This window comes from Mus caroli, unplaced genomic scaffold (assembly GCF_978045245.1).
Source record: "Mus caroli unplaced genomic scaffold, Mus_caroli_1 scaffold_1, whole genome shotgun sequence".
Lineage (NCBI taxonomy): Eukaryota > Metazoa > Chordata > Mammalia > Rodentia > Muridae > Mus > Mus caroli.
The window spans coordinates 8,907,085-8,925,004 of record NW_028227256.1 but is presented as its reverse complement, the minus strand read 5'-3'; the positions used below and the strand labels follow the sequence as shown (position 1 = coordinate 8,925,004).

General features: G+C 37.3%; 1 protein-coding gene across 7 annotated transcripts in view; it reads right to left on the bottom strand.

Moving 5' to 3' along the window:
- Window positions 1-17,920, bottom strand: part of CUNH8orf34 (chromosome unknown C8orf34 homolog) — a 538,401-nt gene that overhangs the window by 21,319 nt on the left and 499,162 nt on the right. For all 7 annotated transcript variants that reach the window (XM_021165867.3, XM_021165882.3, XM_021165875.3 and 4 more), the window contains one exon: window positions 11,626-11,719. In XM_021165867.3, coding sequence (XP_021021526.1) covers window positions 11,626-11,719 — 94 coding nt within the window. The remainder of the gene's footprint in view (window positions 1-11,625; window positions 11,720-17,920) is intronic.

Here is a 17,920-nt window from a genome sequence, read left to right as displayed (position 1 = left end):
CAACCCTGAGATTCCATCTCACACCAGTCAGAATGGCTAAGATAAAAAATTCAGGTGACAGCAGATGCTGGTGAGGACATGGAGAAAGAGGAACACTCCTCCATTGTTGGTGGGATTGCAAGCTTGTACAACCACTCTGGAAATCAGTCTGGTGATTCCTCAGAAAATTGGACATAGTACTACCAGAGGATCCCTCAATACCTCTCCTGGGCCTATATCCAGAAGATGTCCCAACCGGTAAGAAGGACACATGCTCCACTATGTTCATAGCAGCCTTATTTATAATAGCCAGAAGCTGGAAAGAACCCAGATGCCCCTCAACAGAAGAATGGATACAGAAAATGTGGTACATTTACACAATGGAGTACTGCTCTGCTATTAAAAAGAATGAATTTATGAAATTCCTAGCCAAATGGATGGACCTGGAGGGCATCGTCCTAAGTGAGGTAACCCAATCACAAAAGAACTCACACAATATGTACTTGCTTCCTATTATTTTTGTTGTTAGAGTTGGCAGTCTGTTCTTGTGGCTGTCTCCTTTTAGGTTTATTGAAGGATTACTTTCTTGCTTTTTCTAGTGTGTAGTTTCCATCCTTGTATTTTTTTTTATGTTATTATCCTTTGAAGGGCTGGATACATGGAAAGATATTGTGTGAATTTGGTTTTGTCATGGAATACTTTGGTTTCTCCATCTATGATAATTGAAAGTTTGTCTGGGTATAGTAGCCTGGACTGACATTTGTGTTCTCTTAATGTTTGTATAACATCTGTCCAGGATCTTCTGGCTTTCATAGTCTTTGGTGAAAAGTCTGGTGTAATTCTAATAGTCCTGCCTTTATATGTTACTTGACCTTTTTCCCTTACTGCTTTTAATATTCTATCTTTATTTAATGCATTTTTTGTTCTGATTATTATGTGTCGGGAGGAATTTCTTTTCTGGTCCAGTCTATTTGGAGTTCTGTAGGCTTCTTGTATGTCCATGGGCATCTCTTTCTTTAGGTTTGGGAAGTTTTCTTCTATAATTTTGTTGACGATATTTGCTGGCCCTTTAAGTTGAAAATCTTCATTCTCATCTACGCCTATTATCTGTAGGCTTGGTCTTCTCATTGTGTCCTGGATTTCCTGGATGTTTTCACTTAAGATCTTTTTGCATTTTGCATGTTCTTTGATTGTTGTGCCCATGTTTTCTATGGAATCTTCTTCACCTGAGATTCTCTCTTCCATCTCTTGTATTCTGTTGCTGATGCTCGCATCTATGGTTCCAGGTTTCTTTCCTAGGGTTTCTATCTCCAGTGTTGTCTCTTTTTTGGGTTTTCTTTATTGTTTCTACTTCCCCTTTTAGGTTTTGTATGGTTTTGTTCAACTCCATCAACTGTTTGGTTGTGTTTTCCTGTTTTTCTTTAAGGACTGCTACCTGTTTGGTTGTGTTTTCCTGCTTTTCTTTAAGGACTTGTAACTCTTTAGTAGTGTTCTCCTGTATTTATTTAAGTGAGTTATTAAAGTCCTTCTTGATGTTCTCTACCATCATCATGAGATATGCTTTTAAATCAGGGTCTAGCTCTTCAGGTGTGTTGGGGTGTCCAGGACTGGCTGAGGTGGGAGTGCTGGGTTCTGATGATGGTGTGTGGTCTTGGTTTCTGTTATTAAGATTCTTACGTTTGCCTTTGGCCATCTGGTAATCTCTGGAGTTAGTTGTTATAGTTGTCTCTGGATAGAACTTGTTCCTCCAGTGATTCTGTTAGCCTCTATCAGCAGACCTGGGAGACTAGCTCTCTCCTGAGTTTCAGTGGTCACAGTACTCTATGCAGGCAAGCTCTCTACTTGCACGGAAGGTGCACAGATATCTGGCCTTTGGACCTGCCTCCTGGTAGAACATGAACGTCTGAAACAGGGCCTGTCTCAGAAGCTGTGCCATTATTGCCTGTCCCAGATTCTGTGCAGCTTCTGTAGTTGGCACTCTCACGTACACAGTCTAGTCTCTGAGAGATTCTGGACCAGAGATGGCTCCCTCAGGTGCTCTGGCAAATCCTTCCCAGGTGGGGTGGACACCTCTTCTCTGGCTGGGAAGGTGTCCTGATGTCTGGAGTCTGAAATGGGGTCTGCCCCAGAAACTATGCTGTTTCTGCCTGTCCCAGAAGCTATGCAGCTTCTGTAGTAGGCATTCTCACCTACACAGTCTAGTCTCTTAGAGATCCAGGATCAGAGACAGCTTCCTCAGGTGCTCTGGCAAAGCCCTCTGAGACTATTTTCTTATACTGTTTCTTTGATTTCTCTCTATATTACTCTGTATTGTACTATGTATCAGTTTCTATTTCCCTAGTTCTCCCTGCTGATCTGAATAGGGAAGGTTTCAATATTGCATTGTATAGTTTGTTAAAGGGACTTTTTTTTTTTTTAGATAATCAAATTCTTCTTACGCTGAAATAAATTGAGCTTCTTACCATAATTGATTTCATTAAATTTTTATTTTAATCTGGTAATATATTCTGATATTATGATTTGTATTGCCATCAATTTGTGTAGGATTCTAAAATCTACTTGATAATCCTATTGTTCATTCTCAGAATGTTCTTTTCTTCCCTGCAGTATCTTTACTAAGTTTTAAAATCATACTTTGTTTTATAAAATGAATTAGAGGGTGTTTCCTTTCTAATTCTCTAGGAGTATTTGTATAATACTCAGTGCTAAAGTAACAAAGTATCAGAAAATTTTCTGTGTAAAGTTTTGTAGTTATAGATTTAATTTTTTAAATAGTCAAACTCTACTCAGATTTTTATTATCTTTTGTATCAGCTTTGGTAAGTCATGTTATTTTAAGAATTTCTACAGTTCACTTGAATTCTCAAGCTTATCTGGAAAAATTTAAAAGTACATATCATGTTCCAAATATTATGACTCCTGTCCTAGCACCCAAAAGGTAGAGGCAAGAAGATCATGAGGTCAAGGCTAGCCTGGCTTACCTATTGAGATCCTGTCTCCAAACAAAACAAAACAAATTCTATCTTGAGTATTTTGAGTTTCTGGGCTAATATCCACTTCTCAGTGAGTGCATATCATGTGTGTTCTTTTGTGATTGGGTTACCTTACTCAGGATGATATCCTCCAGATCCATCCATTTGCTTAAAAATTTCATAAACTCATTGGTTTTAATAGCTGAGTAGTACTCCATTCTGTAAATGTACCACTGTGGTGCGATGGGCTATGAACAGACAGCCTGGTCTCCAGTCGAACTTAACTCTTGAACCCAGGTGGGACCCGGTGGGTGGTAATTTCCACCTACATGAGACAGAAAGCATTTGATCATGTCTCCTGGACCCCTGGCTCCTGTGGAAGTTGCTGCCCCCACAGCCCCCACAGGGGAGGTATGTGCCTATCAATCACATAGATAATGTTCCAAGCTTCTGATATTCTGGCTAAACTCCACCCCCATAGTTACTTGGCAAGAGAAAGACAGCCCAGTCCACTATAAGAGGGGCAGAGGCAGGTGGACTTCTGAGTTCAAGGCCAGCCTGGCCTACAGACTGAGTTCCAGGACAGCCAGGGCTACACAGAGAAATCCTGTCTGGAAAAACCAATATATACACAAAACAAAACAAAAATTATATACAAAGTTGAATTCACACGGTACTCTTCCTAAAATCACACTTGAAATAATTTTAAACTTAGTACTTAGCTCTGCTGTTTAAAATCTTACCAATCCATGCATCTAAACAACGTGTTCATCACGGAAGTCCTCTCTAACCCAGTTTCTGCTACCCACTCTGGGTAACAGTTCCCTTCTTTGACCACCTCTTTAATATGTTGTCTCAAGAAATGGTGTAACTAATGTTACAATTGTGTATCTGTATCTGTCCACAGCAGTAGAGAAGAGTGAGCAGATAACCTGACCTGTCTCTGCATCTGCAGGCCACAAAGCCCAATAAACACACACACACACACACACACACACACACACACACACACACACACACATTTTTAAGTCCATAATGATGGATGTTTCAAGTTGGTAATCTGGCCTGTACAGCTAGGCTCCTGGGATTTATGTTGGAAGATATTAACTGTTTCTAACTTGAGACAAACATGTCCAAGACTGTATGATTTGTGAAATTGTAGCCAGTTAGTAAAGCCGAAGTATCCCGAGAGAATTCTGAAGCAGTTCAGCTGCTGTGAATACACTCAAATCTTTTCAATAGCAGAAAATGCAAGGCTAAAATCCACAGTCTCAGGAATAAGCTTTGCTACCAAGCAGCCCATGCATTCTGCACGTTCATGATAATGTATTATGTTTGGTATAAAAGACTGTCCCAGAATATGTTCCTAAGGCTAAAGAGAGAAGTAAGTTATTTTTCTTTCTTTCTTTCTTTTTTATTTTATTGTCACTATTTGGTAGATTCAGTCCACACCTAGTGAAAAGATAAGAATATTCCAACACAAACAAAGCATTTGCTAAAGGATTGAAAACATGTGCTATTCATATCTAACTTTGATTTCTTAAAAAAAAAGAACAAAATATTGGACCATGTACCTCCTTTTAGTTTAGGGAATTCAACTCCATGAAAGACTCTAGCCCAAAGAATTTGCAAAATAGCATTTGAGTTTTCTCACTTAAATACAACCCTTTTGGATGAGTCTAACAATAACCTAGATGAGCTCTCTGTGACATAGAGTTTTAAATAAAGGATCCATGTATTCAAAACTTATAAATTTATATATTGCTAAGCAATAGGGCACAGTTTTCTGCTATTCTTAAGAGTAGTATATTTAGTGAAATCAAGTTTTATATACTTGTGGTTTGAATATGCTTGGCCCACGGAGTGGCACTATTAGGAGGTGTGGCCTTGTTGGAGAAGTATGTCACTGTGGGGGTGGGCTTTGAGACCTTCCTCCTAGCTTCCTGGAAGTTAGTCTTCTCCTGTTTGCCTTCTGAACAAGATGTAGAACTCTCAGCTCCTCCAGTACCATGCCTGCCTGGACACTGCCCTGATTCCTGCCTTAATGATAATAGATTGAACCTCTGAATCTGTAAGCTTGCCCTAATTAAATGTTGTCTTTATAGGAGTTACCTTGATCATGGTGTCTGTTCAGAGCAGTAAACCCTGACTTAAAATAATACTATTAAAAGTTACTGTTAGTTAAATTTTTTCTAGGACCTTAGGAATTAATTTAACATTTCATAATTTGTGAGTCTCCCCACACACCTAGGGAGGATTTTCACATAAGAACATGAGTAAATATGAAAACGAGTGATTCTCAGGCATTTGTGCTCCAAAAAATGCAAAATCTTTTTCATAACAAAAATAGTCCTCAATATTAAGTATTGTACTAGAAACTTACAATTGATATTGGAATTGCTTGCTTTTGACAAACAAATGACTGCAAATACTTTGGCTTATCTTTCTACTATTTAAAGATTAATTTTAAAATGTTTACTATCATTATATGTCTACTATGCCAATATCTGATGTGATCCAGATATTATAAACTATGTATAAAGGATTTACTTTCTAAAAAGCATAGAAAAATTTAAAGCAAAAAATGTGAGATCAAATTATTACCAAAATTTATTTAATATAGAAAGCCAGTCTACTACTGTTTGATATAAAGTTCTGGAAATTTTCCCTGTGAGAGCTAATCTCAGTAGTTACCTCTGCCGGGCGTGGTGGCGCACGCCTTTAGTCCCAGCACTCGGGAGGCAGAGGCAGGCGGATTTCTGAGTTCGAGGCCAGCCTGGTCTACAAAGTGAGTTCCAGGACAGCCAGGGCTACACAGAGAAACCCTGTCTCGAAAAACCAAAAAAAAAAAAAAAAAAAAAAAAAAAAGTAGTTACCTCTATTGCTTTTCTTTTATTACTTTGATTGTGATATTCTTTGTTTCTTTCTGGCATGTAAGCCCTTTCACTTACAAATCTTTGTAATGTGACAATAACTCACAGGATCCATAAATAATCACAAAGCATGAAAGTCCTTTGTCCTTTAACCCCTTTGGCATTAATAATACAATTTTTAGTCCTTAATTTGATGTCACAGTTATAATATTATGGTAATATCAAGAGCAATACATTTCTTGAAAGCTCTGACACCTGTTAGACCTAATTCACCACTGATGATTTTTCTCCTTAGGTCATAGGTCACCCACTACTCTCATACACATCTCTTGTACATCTTTCAATCTTAGATTCATTCACTAGTTCTTCAAAATGAACATGGTGATGTAATCACCTCTGAAAGCACATCTTACACATACTTCAAAGTCCCATCTTGGGAGAGCGCCTAGAAAGAAATAACCTAGGCTAGTTAATAGGTTTCTCTTCAAGGGGAAATGCCTAGACACATGGTCAAATCCTGCAACTCAATTCTCTACCCCACACACTTCTGATATAAAGAGTCACAATTAGCCCTTGGCAATGGGATTGATGGAAGATCAGAAATGAATCATATGGTAGGCTGTAACAGCACCAGCATCAGACAGAGGATATATGATCTGGTCTTTTCTCTGTTAGTAATAAGGTGAGGTGAATGAGTAAACAGTATTTAGGAGCCTCAACTTTTCCACTAATTGGGAAGGTTAGATTTGATGGACATCTATTCTTACAGAAGTGTAGACTGACATCAGAGATGGGCATTCTTCAAAGGAGCCTTGTGCTCAGTATAATCAAGCAGATCTTGTTTCTGAAGAACTAAGTAGTGATTTTATTATGTGGATATTTTAGAAAATTATCAGGATCATTTCCTTCAGTCTAGCAATGGATAATAATTCCACCATTTAAGCCAGCACTCTGGTTTATTTGTCTGTTCATATACAAGTATACAGTTGATTTGTCTTTCTTGAAAATTTGTCACCACATCAATGAATAAAAAACTCAAATATAGTAATAAGTAGAATTTTCCCAGAGTCATTTTACTACATTTTATTAAAAAAATACTTTTTAAAAAAATTTCATTTGAAGCTAAGACTCATGCATATACTTTCTAACTCTATACTCCATAATGAGTTGTTGTGTTCCTACTGTTGAGATTAAAAACATTAGGTCAAGACAAGCAGATAGCTCAGCAAAAGCACTGAGTTATGAGCAGTTTTCACAGCCCTTTATCTACATATTTCTCTCTTGTTCAGAGGCACCCTTGAAAATAAGTACTTTCATCATATAGGAGACTATGATCAGAATATCCTAGTAGGCACAGAAAGCAGAATGAATTTGGAACCCCAAATGAACATCTCTAGACAGTTAACACAATTAGACTTCTACAGTTACTTGGAGAATGCAAGATAGGTCAATTGAGATTATACATTATAAGAAAGATAAGCATAATAGTACATGAGATTATTCAGTCTGAGAAACAAAAATATTAAAGAAAAAGACAAAGTAAAAGTAACTTAGAGATTCTTGAGTCACTGGCAAGAGTATGTATATTTTGGGGCGTCCAGAAGAGACATAGGGATAAGAAGGGCAGAGTTTGTGAATAAGCAATGATAAAACAGCAACAAAACAACCTTGTTAAAGAAACAGTAATTTAGATAACACAAAGCTCTAAGATGTTCATATCTTTATAGAGTTTGTCAAAAGACAATCCTGGAAGTATCTAGAGAAAAACATCGCACCATCTACAAAAGGTCCCCAGTGAGACCAGTATCTAACTTCTCCACAGGAAGCACAAAGGGAAGAAGACAATGCATGGCAGTGCTTCAAATGCAGAGCAGTGTTGGCGGTTTGCTTACAGGAGACAGTGTAGAACATCACCAAATAGGTTAAGCAGCAGCTTCACAGTGGTGTAATTAGAAATCACTGCTGTGTAAATCATACTAAATGATTTATTTAGTATTTTCTAAATATCCACCTCTTCTTACATCCTGAGCCTTTCTTTCCGCCTGCTTGTCTGGATTTCTTTTGTATCTTCAGTTGACCTGTTCCCTTGCTCCTGATGAGGCCATGTCTACTCCTTTTCTCACCAGCTGCCTCGCCCTTGTGCTACTGTAGCTTTTCACCAAATCTGTAAATCTCCTCTAAGAGCTTATCTCCAAAGAGTTGATTTTCAAATCTTTACGGTTTATAAATATTGCAGTTCTTACATTTACCTAGGATAGGGCCCAGTGAATTTTAATAAGAAAGGCCAGTTTCTACAGCAATGTAAGTTCCAAACAAATAGGGAGTTCCCCTTTAAACCCTTTTAGTTGAGACTTGAATGCTAGTCTTCATATGGATAACTATGTTTTCTTTTCTTTTTTTCGTTTTTTTTTTTTTTTTTTTTCGAGACAGGGTTTCTGTGTCTAGCCCTGGCTGTCCTGGAACTCACTTTGTAGACCAGGCTGGTCTCGAACTAAGAAATCTGCCTGCCTCTGTCTCCCGTGTGCTGGGATTAAAGGCGTGCGCCACCACCGCCCGACCGGATAACTACCTTTTCAACTAAAGCGCATGGAGAACAAACTTCCTGGCTTTCTCCACGTCTGTAGAACACAGGTTTTTCGTATTGTGGCAACTCCTAAGGTGCTAGGCTTTGTACAGTAGAGCCTTCCTAAGGATACAGTGTGTCTCTGTGATTTTTAGATCATAGTCAGTATTGAGACACTGACTTCCTCTGTGTTTCTAGAACCTTGAGCCATTTCTGACATCTCAATGCATAATTGCATAGATAGCTTCAATCTATAGTTCTGTTCCTTGTTTGTTTTCTGAGACAGTTTCTGGCTGTGTATCCCAGACTGGCCACAAACTTAGGATCCTGTTCTTGCAGCCTCTAGGGTCCTGACATGACAGCTGTGAGTCATATGCCTAGCTGGTATTTGTTTATTTGGGACATCTATTGTTTTGTGGATTTGCTTGGAGACTTTTTCTGCCTTTCTGTATCTGGTTTTAGTTCTTTAAAAGTTTGTGGTGTTAAAGATGGAACTTAGGGTTTCATGAATTCTTTTTTTAAATATTTTTATTACATATTTTCCTTAATTACATTTCCAATGCTATCCCAAAAGTCCCCCATACCCTCCCCCCAACTCACCTATCCACCCATTCCCACTTTTTGGCCCTGGTGTTCCCCTGTACTGGGGCATATAAAGTTTGCGTGTCCAATGGGCCTCTCTTTCCAGTGATGGCCGACTAGGCCATCTTCTGATACATTTCATGAATTCTAAGTGAACCCTGTTAATAGAACTATTCTACAGCAAGATCACTTAATATTCACACACTAACACTTTTTTAAAAAAAATAGAAGATACAATTAAAGAATGCTGACTGATATTTAAATGTTGACTTTATAAACTTCAATGTGGAGGGCCTGCCCTTGTTTCTGTTTATACCCACTCAATCCAACATTAGTCCTCTTTCTTCTTCTATCTCATGTCTTACATGCAAAATTGACTTCTACCTCTAAGAACGAGGACTTAGAGAAGCAAGGGCCAATATGAAAGCAATGCTAAAACCAACAACCTCTAATTCATTGAACTTTACATTACTTACCACTTATAGTTTTTAAAATAAGCAAAAAAAATCTAAATCACCAAGGATTTATTGAAAATGCAAGTAATAGAATCCTATGCAATGCACAGAGCTTCTGATTCAACATTCTGAAGTACTGCTGTAGATCTTGACATCTGGAGTTAATTCACTTAGTGTCTTTGGATTATAATCTGTGAGATCCAAACATACATGTGCACTGTTGACATGAGTTTGTTTACACTGTAGCTTAGAGTTTGTTAGTAAAAGATAATAAAGAGGAAATCTCCCTAACCAAGTGCTCTGCTTGCTTAGAATCAAAACATATAAAGATTTCCCTTCAGTTGTTCCAAAGTGTCTTTCTAATAGGTGTGTATTTAAAAACAAAAATAAGCAAACAAAAAAGCTATTTGAACTGAAATTCCATTTTAAAGCAATGCAATTAGAAATGTGCACCCACTGCAAAGATCCTGAGATTGTTTTTGAAAATTCCTTTCATAATGGGTTTGTCCCAAGAGAAATTAAATAATTTATAACATTACCTAGGCATTATTTATAAAACGCTCAATCAAAAACAGGGAGTTCCTGCTGGGGAGATGAACTTGGTCCCTTGAACATTTGTAAGTTGACCGGATATAAAGTGTATACTCTGAGGAAGATGCTCAGTTCAAACAAACTTTTGCCATTCATTTCCTTTCACTGAGAAAGTAGATGTGGTGATGGAACTGTGAGTCACCAGCTGTTGTACAAACCACATACATGGAATGCAAGTAAACAAGATGCCAGAGCTTCAGGAACTCCAACTTGTTCACATCATAGCACCTGGTTATTAGAAGCCACTCTTGAAAATATTTGCCTGTCCATGCTTTGAGTCCAACTACAATGCAGGCTAACATTTCATTTTTAGATGGTTCTTATTACCACCTAATCATATTCAATCCCTATTTTATCCCATCAATTTGCCATTGTTAAGGCTCACCTCTTTGTACAGCATTGCTGAGATAAATATTTTTGGTCTTAGGTCTGATTACAAGAATTAAGAAATGGCTTCCTTTAGAATGACAACTCAGGAAAATCCACAAGCAAAACCATGTATCCAAGATTACAATTGCAGTGTTGCTATGTATAATGTTCATAATAATATTATTAAATGTAAATTTTCCTTATTAAGCAAGCTGGAGAGCACCAAAGCTCCCTATCATTCATTTAGTCAATGGTTCATATTGAGTCACACTTCTCATCCTGGTGGAGGCTTGTTAAGTTTTCAAACAAGATAAAGAAAGTATTCATTTTCACTTTATCAGAAAGAGAAAATTCTAATGTATTGTCAGAAGTTTGAGAAAATTATGTGCAAAAAACCCAACCCTTACTAAATGTCAAAACTTGAAGAAAGTTCCGAGGATCTTTTTCTCCTTTATATTGCTTGGCTATGTAGTCGTCTTAAAGCTGGTCACAAACATGAGCTTCAGGAAAGGACATAACCCTGCATCAGGATCACTTACAATACACTGTTACAGATCATTTTGTTATATTCAGGGTTTAGTGCATTAGCACAGTCACACAGATGCAGCTAGTAAATGGCATCCTATAAGAATGTTGGTTTGGCCACATTCAGGCACCTTTGTTTGATTTGATAGCTCAACTAACTAAAATCATACATGTAGTCTGACTATATAATATTTGCAAAGTTGTTTGTGGTTTTTAATTCAAATTTCATAAAGGCTTCCAAAGAATTTAATGCAAATGACTGAATACAACAGTAATATATGAGCTCATATCTTTTTAATTATGTATGGACAGGCCAGGGGGAAAGCAGGGTTATATGTGTGTGCCTGCTTTTTCTATGCATGTCCCAGGTTGCTGGTAATTACTTCATATTTAGAAATTGCCCTCCTTTGTACTCCATGCTCTTTGTTCAAGACTATTTTATTAATAATGTAAATTATAAGTGTAATCCCTCATATAGCAATTACCCAATTTATGATAGTTTAAAATATCCAAACACTACCAAGTCATCATTAACATTATCCTGCAGAATTCATAGGATATTTTAGCTGGACATTCCTCCGTTGTTATCAAGAAAAAACTATTCATATTTCAAAAGTTAGCTTATCAACCTCTCTATGACAATTAGGATAACACTGAGCCAATGGTATTGTGGAGTTGGTTAAAAAGTCATTTGATTTGAACGTGGAATCTACTTACGTTTGTCTTGCTCTGTTTCAATTCCTTCACTTTCTGTGTCACTTGGTAAAAGCCATGGCTGATGCACAACCTGCAATTGCTTCAAAGACTCATCCTGTCAGAGAAAAGATTATTTTAGATTAAAGTCTAGGTTGATATCACACTCACCAATGAGGTTGAGCAATTCAGTTTCCATAAAGTCCATGTTCAAAGCACTAAAACCTTCCCCACAGCAGGGTGATAATTGAAGCTTAAATTCCCTTTTCATGTCATATTTATGAATCTCTTAACCCTAAAGCCATTTCATATTTTCTTTAGAAATATTTGGGCAGTAAGAATTAAATCTAGTCTATTATCCTTCTGAGGAATGTTTTATATAAATGCTCTTGGAAATAACATTACAAAATGCACAAGATAAAGTTGGATAGAAGTAGCCTTTATCAGGTAAAGACTTTAACTTCTTTATAGGAACCGAGATTAGTATGATTGACACCTGCTTCCTGTCTTTACTCCTGCAGTATTTTTTCCTGCCTTCTCTCCTTTCCTGCTGTCTTATTTCTTTGGTCTCAATCTACTGAGTTGAAGGGATTTCACCATGTAACTTTCCTGAGTATGCCAGTACTACAGATACAAACGACCACACTCATCTTCAATTCTGTTTCAGTTAAAATATTTCATATATACATCTTTACTCTGTTCTTTCCTTTCTGTTGAGGAACGTACATACACCACCATTTCTTCTTTTTTCTTCACTAAAGGACATCTATGAAATTTCAAGGAACAACTTTCTTATGTTTTCTATGTCTCCTTTTAAGTCATTTTTGGGAGAAATTTTAAAGAAGTTGTATGATGGAATTGTTTCTGTGCTTATAATTTTTGTTTGTTGTTGGGGTTGTCTCATTGTCCATGGGTAAGATTGGATTTAAGTTACATTCTGATCCCTACTGTTTTCTTTCCGCTTCTATTCCGTCATCTGTAATTATCAGGTAGCTCCTGAGCATTGTCAGCATTGTTGTGATCTAACACAGTGTTTTACACTGAACTTCTTTATCTCTCTTCTACACGACAACATGCTTGAGGACCCGATTAGTACCTAAACTGAGAGTTTTCCCTTACCCTACAGGCAAGTTGCTTCTCAATTTCTTTATACCCTTAATGGATCAATATACAACTACATAGTAAGTGTCCAGTGACATTTTCTTGTCTCAGCAATAACATGAACTCTGTAAAGGCACAGATAGGCTTTTGCAACTGGTCATTCCAGGAATGTATGAAGAATGTAGGCCACAAAGTAGGCACTTATGTAGGAGAAAATAAGAAAGAAGAAGAGGGCCATTAGGAACAAAGGAGCTTGAAAGTGTAAATTCATCCTTAAAACTCAGAAACAATATTTTTAAATACAAAAACATGTTTACATATTTTAGTAAAAATACTCTTTACAAAAAAGTAAAAATCCATAAGGTCTGTCATTTGAAATACTTGACCTTCGAAATTAATTTATTATTTTCTCCATTTTTTTCCTGCAGTTTAGGGTACTTTGCTCTCTGTTGCTCTGACAAATGCTAATAATATGAAACTTAATTCTCATATTTCTAAGAAACATGCAATACCAGACATTAATTGTCAGTTTTGCTTAACATAGCTCCCATGGATGAGAAATACACTATGCACAAACCCTTAATTTAATGGTAAATTCCTGAGGTGTTCAGTCTTTGTTCAGATTTTTCCAAATCACATACTTTTCCAGGAGTGTGGGATATAGGATGAATGGGTAAAACATAGGGACATTTCAAAGCAGTTAACTAGTGCTGTACAGCATTATAGTAAATATACGATATTGCATACTGGTTGAAAGAGCAGGCTATGTGCCACTATGAACATTTTTGTATACTCCAGTGAAAAAGACCAGGGAACCTAAGGATGGTCAATAGATTATGAAGAAAATACATAAATGCATTAAAGGTAAATAAAGCACACTTAAAGGGGTGGAAAATAAAATGCTGACCATGTAATTCTGGAGGTTCATGGAGTATGTAAAATTAGAGACTTAATGGACAGCATAGAGGGACTTTATTTTAACTGATAGTTCATTACAGACTTATATCAGAATTGGGTTAGTTACTTCAATATAAAATACATATCTATGAATCCTTATTGCTAAAAATAAGTGACTCAATAAAAGAGTGTGTGAGTGAGTGATCATAGGCAAATATACATATAAGAAGAATCTGGACAGAAGGATGGATACAGAAAATGTGGTTCATTTACACATTGAATAGTACTTGGCTATTAAGAATGAGGACATCCTAAGTCTTGCAGGCAAATGGATGGAACTAAAAATATCATCCTAAGTGAGGTAACTCAGACCCAAAAGGACATGCATGGTATGTACTCACTAATAAGTGGATATTAGCAAAAAAAGAAGAAGAAGAAGAAGAAGAAGAAGAAGAAGAAGAAGAAGAAGAAGAAGAAGAAAAAGAAAAAGAAAAAGAAAAAGAAAAAGAAAAAGAAAAAAGAAAGAAAGTACAGAATACCCATGATACAGTCCACAGAACTCAAAACACTCAACAAGCTGAAGTTCAGACTTGGGAGGGAGAAGAAAGCAATCACAACTGGAGAGGGAGAGAGGGAAGGGGGTGGGGGAAGAGAGGGGGAGAGGAACTTAATGTGGTATTAGGTAAGGGAAAAGGACTGAAGCCCTGAGGGCCAGCAGAAAGAATGGAAACAGGCAACCTCAGAAGATAGGATGTTGAGGGTACCCTCCAGAATGTACCAGATATCTGGGAGGTGAGAGAAGAGATCTCAGGGCTCAAGGGGAGGGACCTTAGATAAAAGTAGGGAGAGGAAACTTATATAGCCCACCTCCAGCAGGAACACAAAGCATCAAGTGAGGGATGTGGTTGCCATCCCACAGTCACAACTCTGACCCATAATTGTTTCCACCTGAAAGAATTACAGGGATGGTAATGAAGAGGAGCTTGTGGAAAAGAAGGTCCAGCAACAGGCCCAAGGTGGGATTCAGCTCAAGGGGAGGTCCCAAGGCCTGACACTGTTACTGAGGCTATGGATCACTCACAAAAAGGGATCTATCATGACTGCTCTCCAGAAGACCCAACAAGCAGCTGAAAGAGTCAGATGCAGATATTTGCACCCAACAAATGGACAGAAGCAGCTGACCCCTGTTGTTGAATTAGGGAAGGCTGAAAGAAGCTGAGGAGAAAGGTAATCCTATAAGAGGACCAGTAGTCTCAATTAATCTGGATTCCCAAGATCTCTCAAACACTGGACCACCAAACAAACAGCATACAGCAGTTGATATGAGGCCCCCAACACACATACAGTAGAAGACTCCAAGTCTGTGTTCATTCAGAGATGATGCACCTAATCCTCAAGAGACTAGAGGCCTCAAGGAGTTTAGAGGTCAGGTGTGGTGGGGACTAGGAACATCCACGTGGAGACAAGGGGGTAAGGAGAAGGTGTAGGATATGGAACCGTGGGAGGGTGGACGGGGTGGGGGAATAAAATATGGAGTGTAAAAAATAAATAAATTAATTAAAAAAGAGAAGACTCTGGATAATTTATATACACACACTGCGCTTATATGAAACCCCCACTCTGAGGTGTGGGGAATAAATTCACAGCAGAGTAAACTGACAATCACCACTGCAAACCAAGCAATCAAGGGCAGTCAGTCAGTCTTACAGACCCTGGTCGTTCATCATTTGTAATGGATGGAAACAGGAGTTTTGTCTCAATGTTGTTCTTTTCAAAATATACTGTATTATATAAGTACATGTATGATTCTAAGCAATAGAACTAAAGATGGTGACTCATGACATGAAATACAAATTTTTTTCATAAGATCTTAGAACAAAGTAGACTTTGCTTTTATGCTAAACTTTTCTTTAATAAACCAGGTCAATTGGCAATCTGCACAATGCATAGATTTCATTACAAACATAGCATCAATGAGCAATTGTGACAAATGTCCCATAATATATTTGTAATAATGTGAGGTGGTAATACTAGTTGGAATCAGAGTGGGAGAAACTATGTTATATCTTTGCAATAATTCTGTGACTCTAACACTAGAGCAAAAATAAGGCATTTATTTTAATAGTTGAAGCAAAAGAAACCCAATCTTGGAAGATTTAAAAAAAAAAAAAAAGCTTGAGGTTTTTTTTTGTTTTTTTGTTTTGTTTTGTTTTCCCCCAGCAACTCTTAAAAACATTTCGTGAGATGGGTTCCACTGCAAAATGTTTTTGACCCAGTGTGAGAAATCCTGGCTGGTCCAAAGCCCTTGAGTTCCCTTCTGTGTTAGTTACCCTTCCGGTGAAAGCATACCACACAGAAGAAACTTAAGGAGAAATGGTTTCCTGTGTTGTATGGTTTCAGTCCATCATCGTGGTAAAGAAATGACAGAGGCACTTGATAATAGTAGCCCACAATAGTGGATGTTCATGTGGTGATAGACAGGAAAGCAAAGAGAGCAGAATTTAGCCACAAATGGGAGCAGTCTTCAAAAGTCACCTAAATGTCATAAAAGCCCTACAGCCTAATGGCCACAGATTTAAAACAAAACAAAACAAAACAAAACAAAACAAAACAAAACAAAACAAAACAAAACAAAACCAACCAGTTCCATATAAAACATTCAAACCATGAGTCTACAGACTTTCAGATTTAGACTGTACCACCCTCTTAATGCTGATAGAGAAAGGGAAGATATTGAGTTAGATAATGCGTGGTGCTTCGCAAGCAGGTCAATCTAGGTCCTCACTCTTCAGAAAGTTGAATGGGAAAGATTATAGTTGGGTTTTCTAAAGGAAATTTAGCACCAAAACAAGTTATTCAATCTTGGAATATGTAACTTACATGGAAATGGATGTTTATTTTTAGGATTGAATTTAATTGTTCAATTTCTGTCAACTATGAGATTTGGCTTTGCAGAGCTGCTCGAAGAAGCTGTACAAATATGAAAATTCTGGGTTTATTGTCTTGAAAATCCTCCCCTCTCTGTGTGTGTGTGTGTGTATGTGTGTGTGTGTGTATGTATGTGTGTGTGTATGTGTGTGTGTGTGTGTGTGTACATGTGGAGAAACACTATTTCAGGTATCAAAGAGAGAAAATCACAATCCTGAAAATTCTCAAAGCATATTGTGAAGTCCTCTGTTTTTAAAGAAGGAAAATTGAAAAATGGTTTTAGATTTCTAAGAAGAAATCAAAGGCCGCGTGGAGCTTTTCAATCACAACACAGCACAAAATATCCAAGGAAAACAATGTTAATTAATTTAGAAAAGTGTTTTTGTTTTTTATCTTCTTGTCCCAAATGTTAAAATCCATTTTGTAAGAAAGAATATTACTAATAAGTCATAAGGTTTGTTATTTTTCCCACAATGGCTCAGATATTAAGCAATATAAGCAACTAACTTCCTTGCCTCGCTCCTGAGTAAAGAAGGCTCAGCCAGCCTTGGTTTATTGCAAGTGGTGCACAGCAGAGATGGAACTCAGTGGAGCTGTGGAGAACTTTACACTGTTGACATCGACTTGTGATGACAGAGCAAGTATCACTATCAGAGGACTTCATGGTTGTACTTTAGCTTTCCCTAAACTAGAGCTAGAAATAGAAACCCACAGTTTGCCTACCTCTGATCAACAAGAGCAGTGCATGTCTGAAACTCACCCATCAGCCTGCATATAATTCTTTGTGATCAGGTCAAGAAGTTAAAATCCTGAACATTTTTCAAAAACAAGAACTGATGTGTTCCTTCTCATTAAGTTTACTCAAAAAGTCTGCAGTTATTAAGCTATATTTCAGTGTAGCCAAATGTTTTCATATTACTAAGAACAAGCTCTCAGTGCTGCTTTTAGAAGAAATATCATTCATCCTTTTAAAAACATTCTCTTTTTTTGCCCTAAGTATAGCAAATACTCAGGGACCTGGGTGATGGGCACTAGTGGCATGGATGAATAGCTACTAGTCCTGAATCAACAAATCCTTCTCTCTGCTTACAGAGTAAGAGCTTTATAAGCTAGCAGTATTGTTATTTCATATGTATAACTTATTTTTGGATTCTCAAACTGCTATAAATCACTGATTTATGTTACACCTGACAATAGAAGTTCAGATTAGTTAGAGGAAAAAAGTGTTCCTTTGTGAAAATATTTTAATTCTAAATTAGCGATGTTTACCCATTGGATATGAACATGTAAATACATACTGACAATGGTTCCAGTTATTTTCTGAACTCTCAAGTCATAGATTCCCTCTAAATAGATGTTCTGTGGAGTATTGTACAATAAGAGCAAGCAAGTT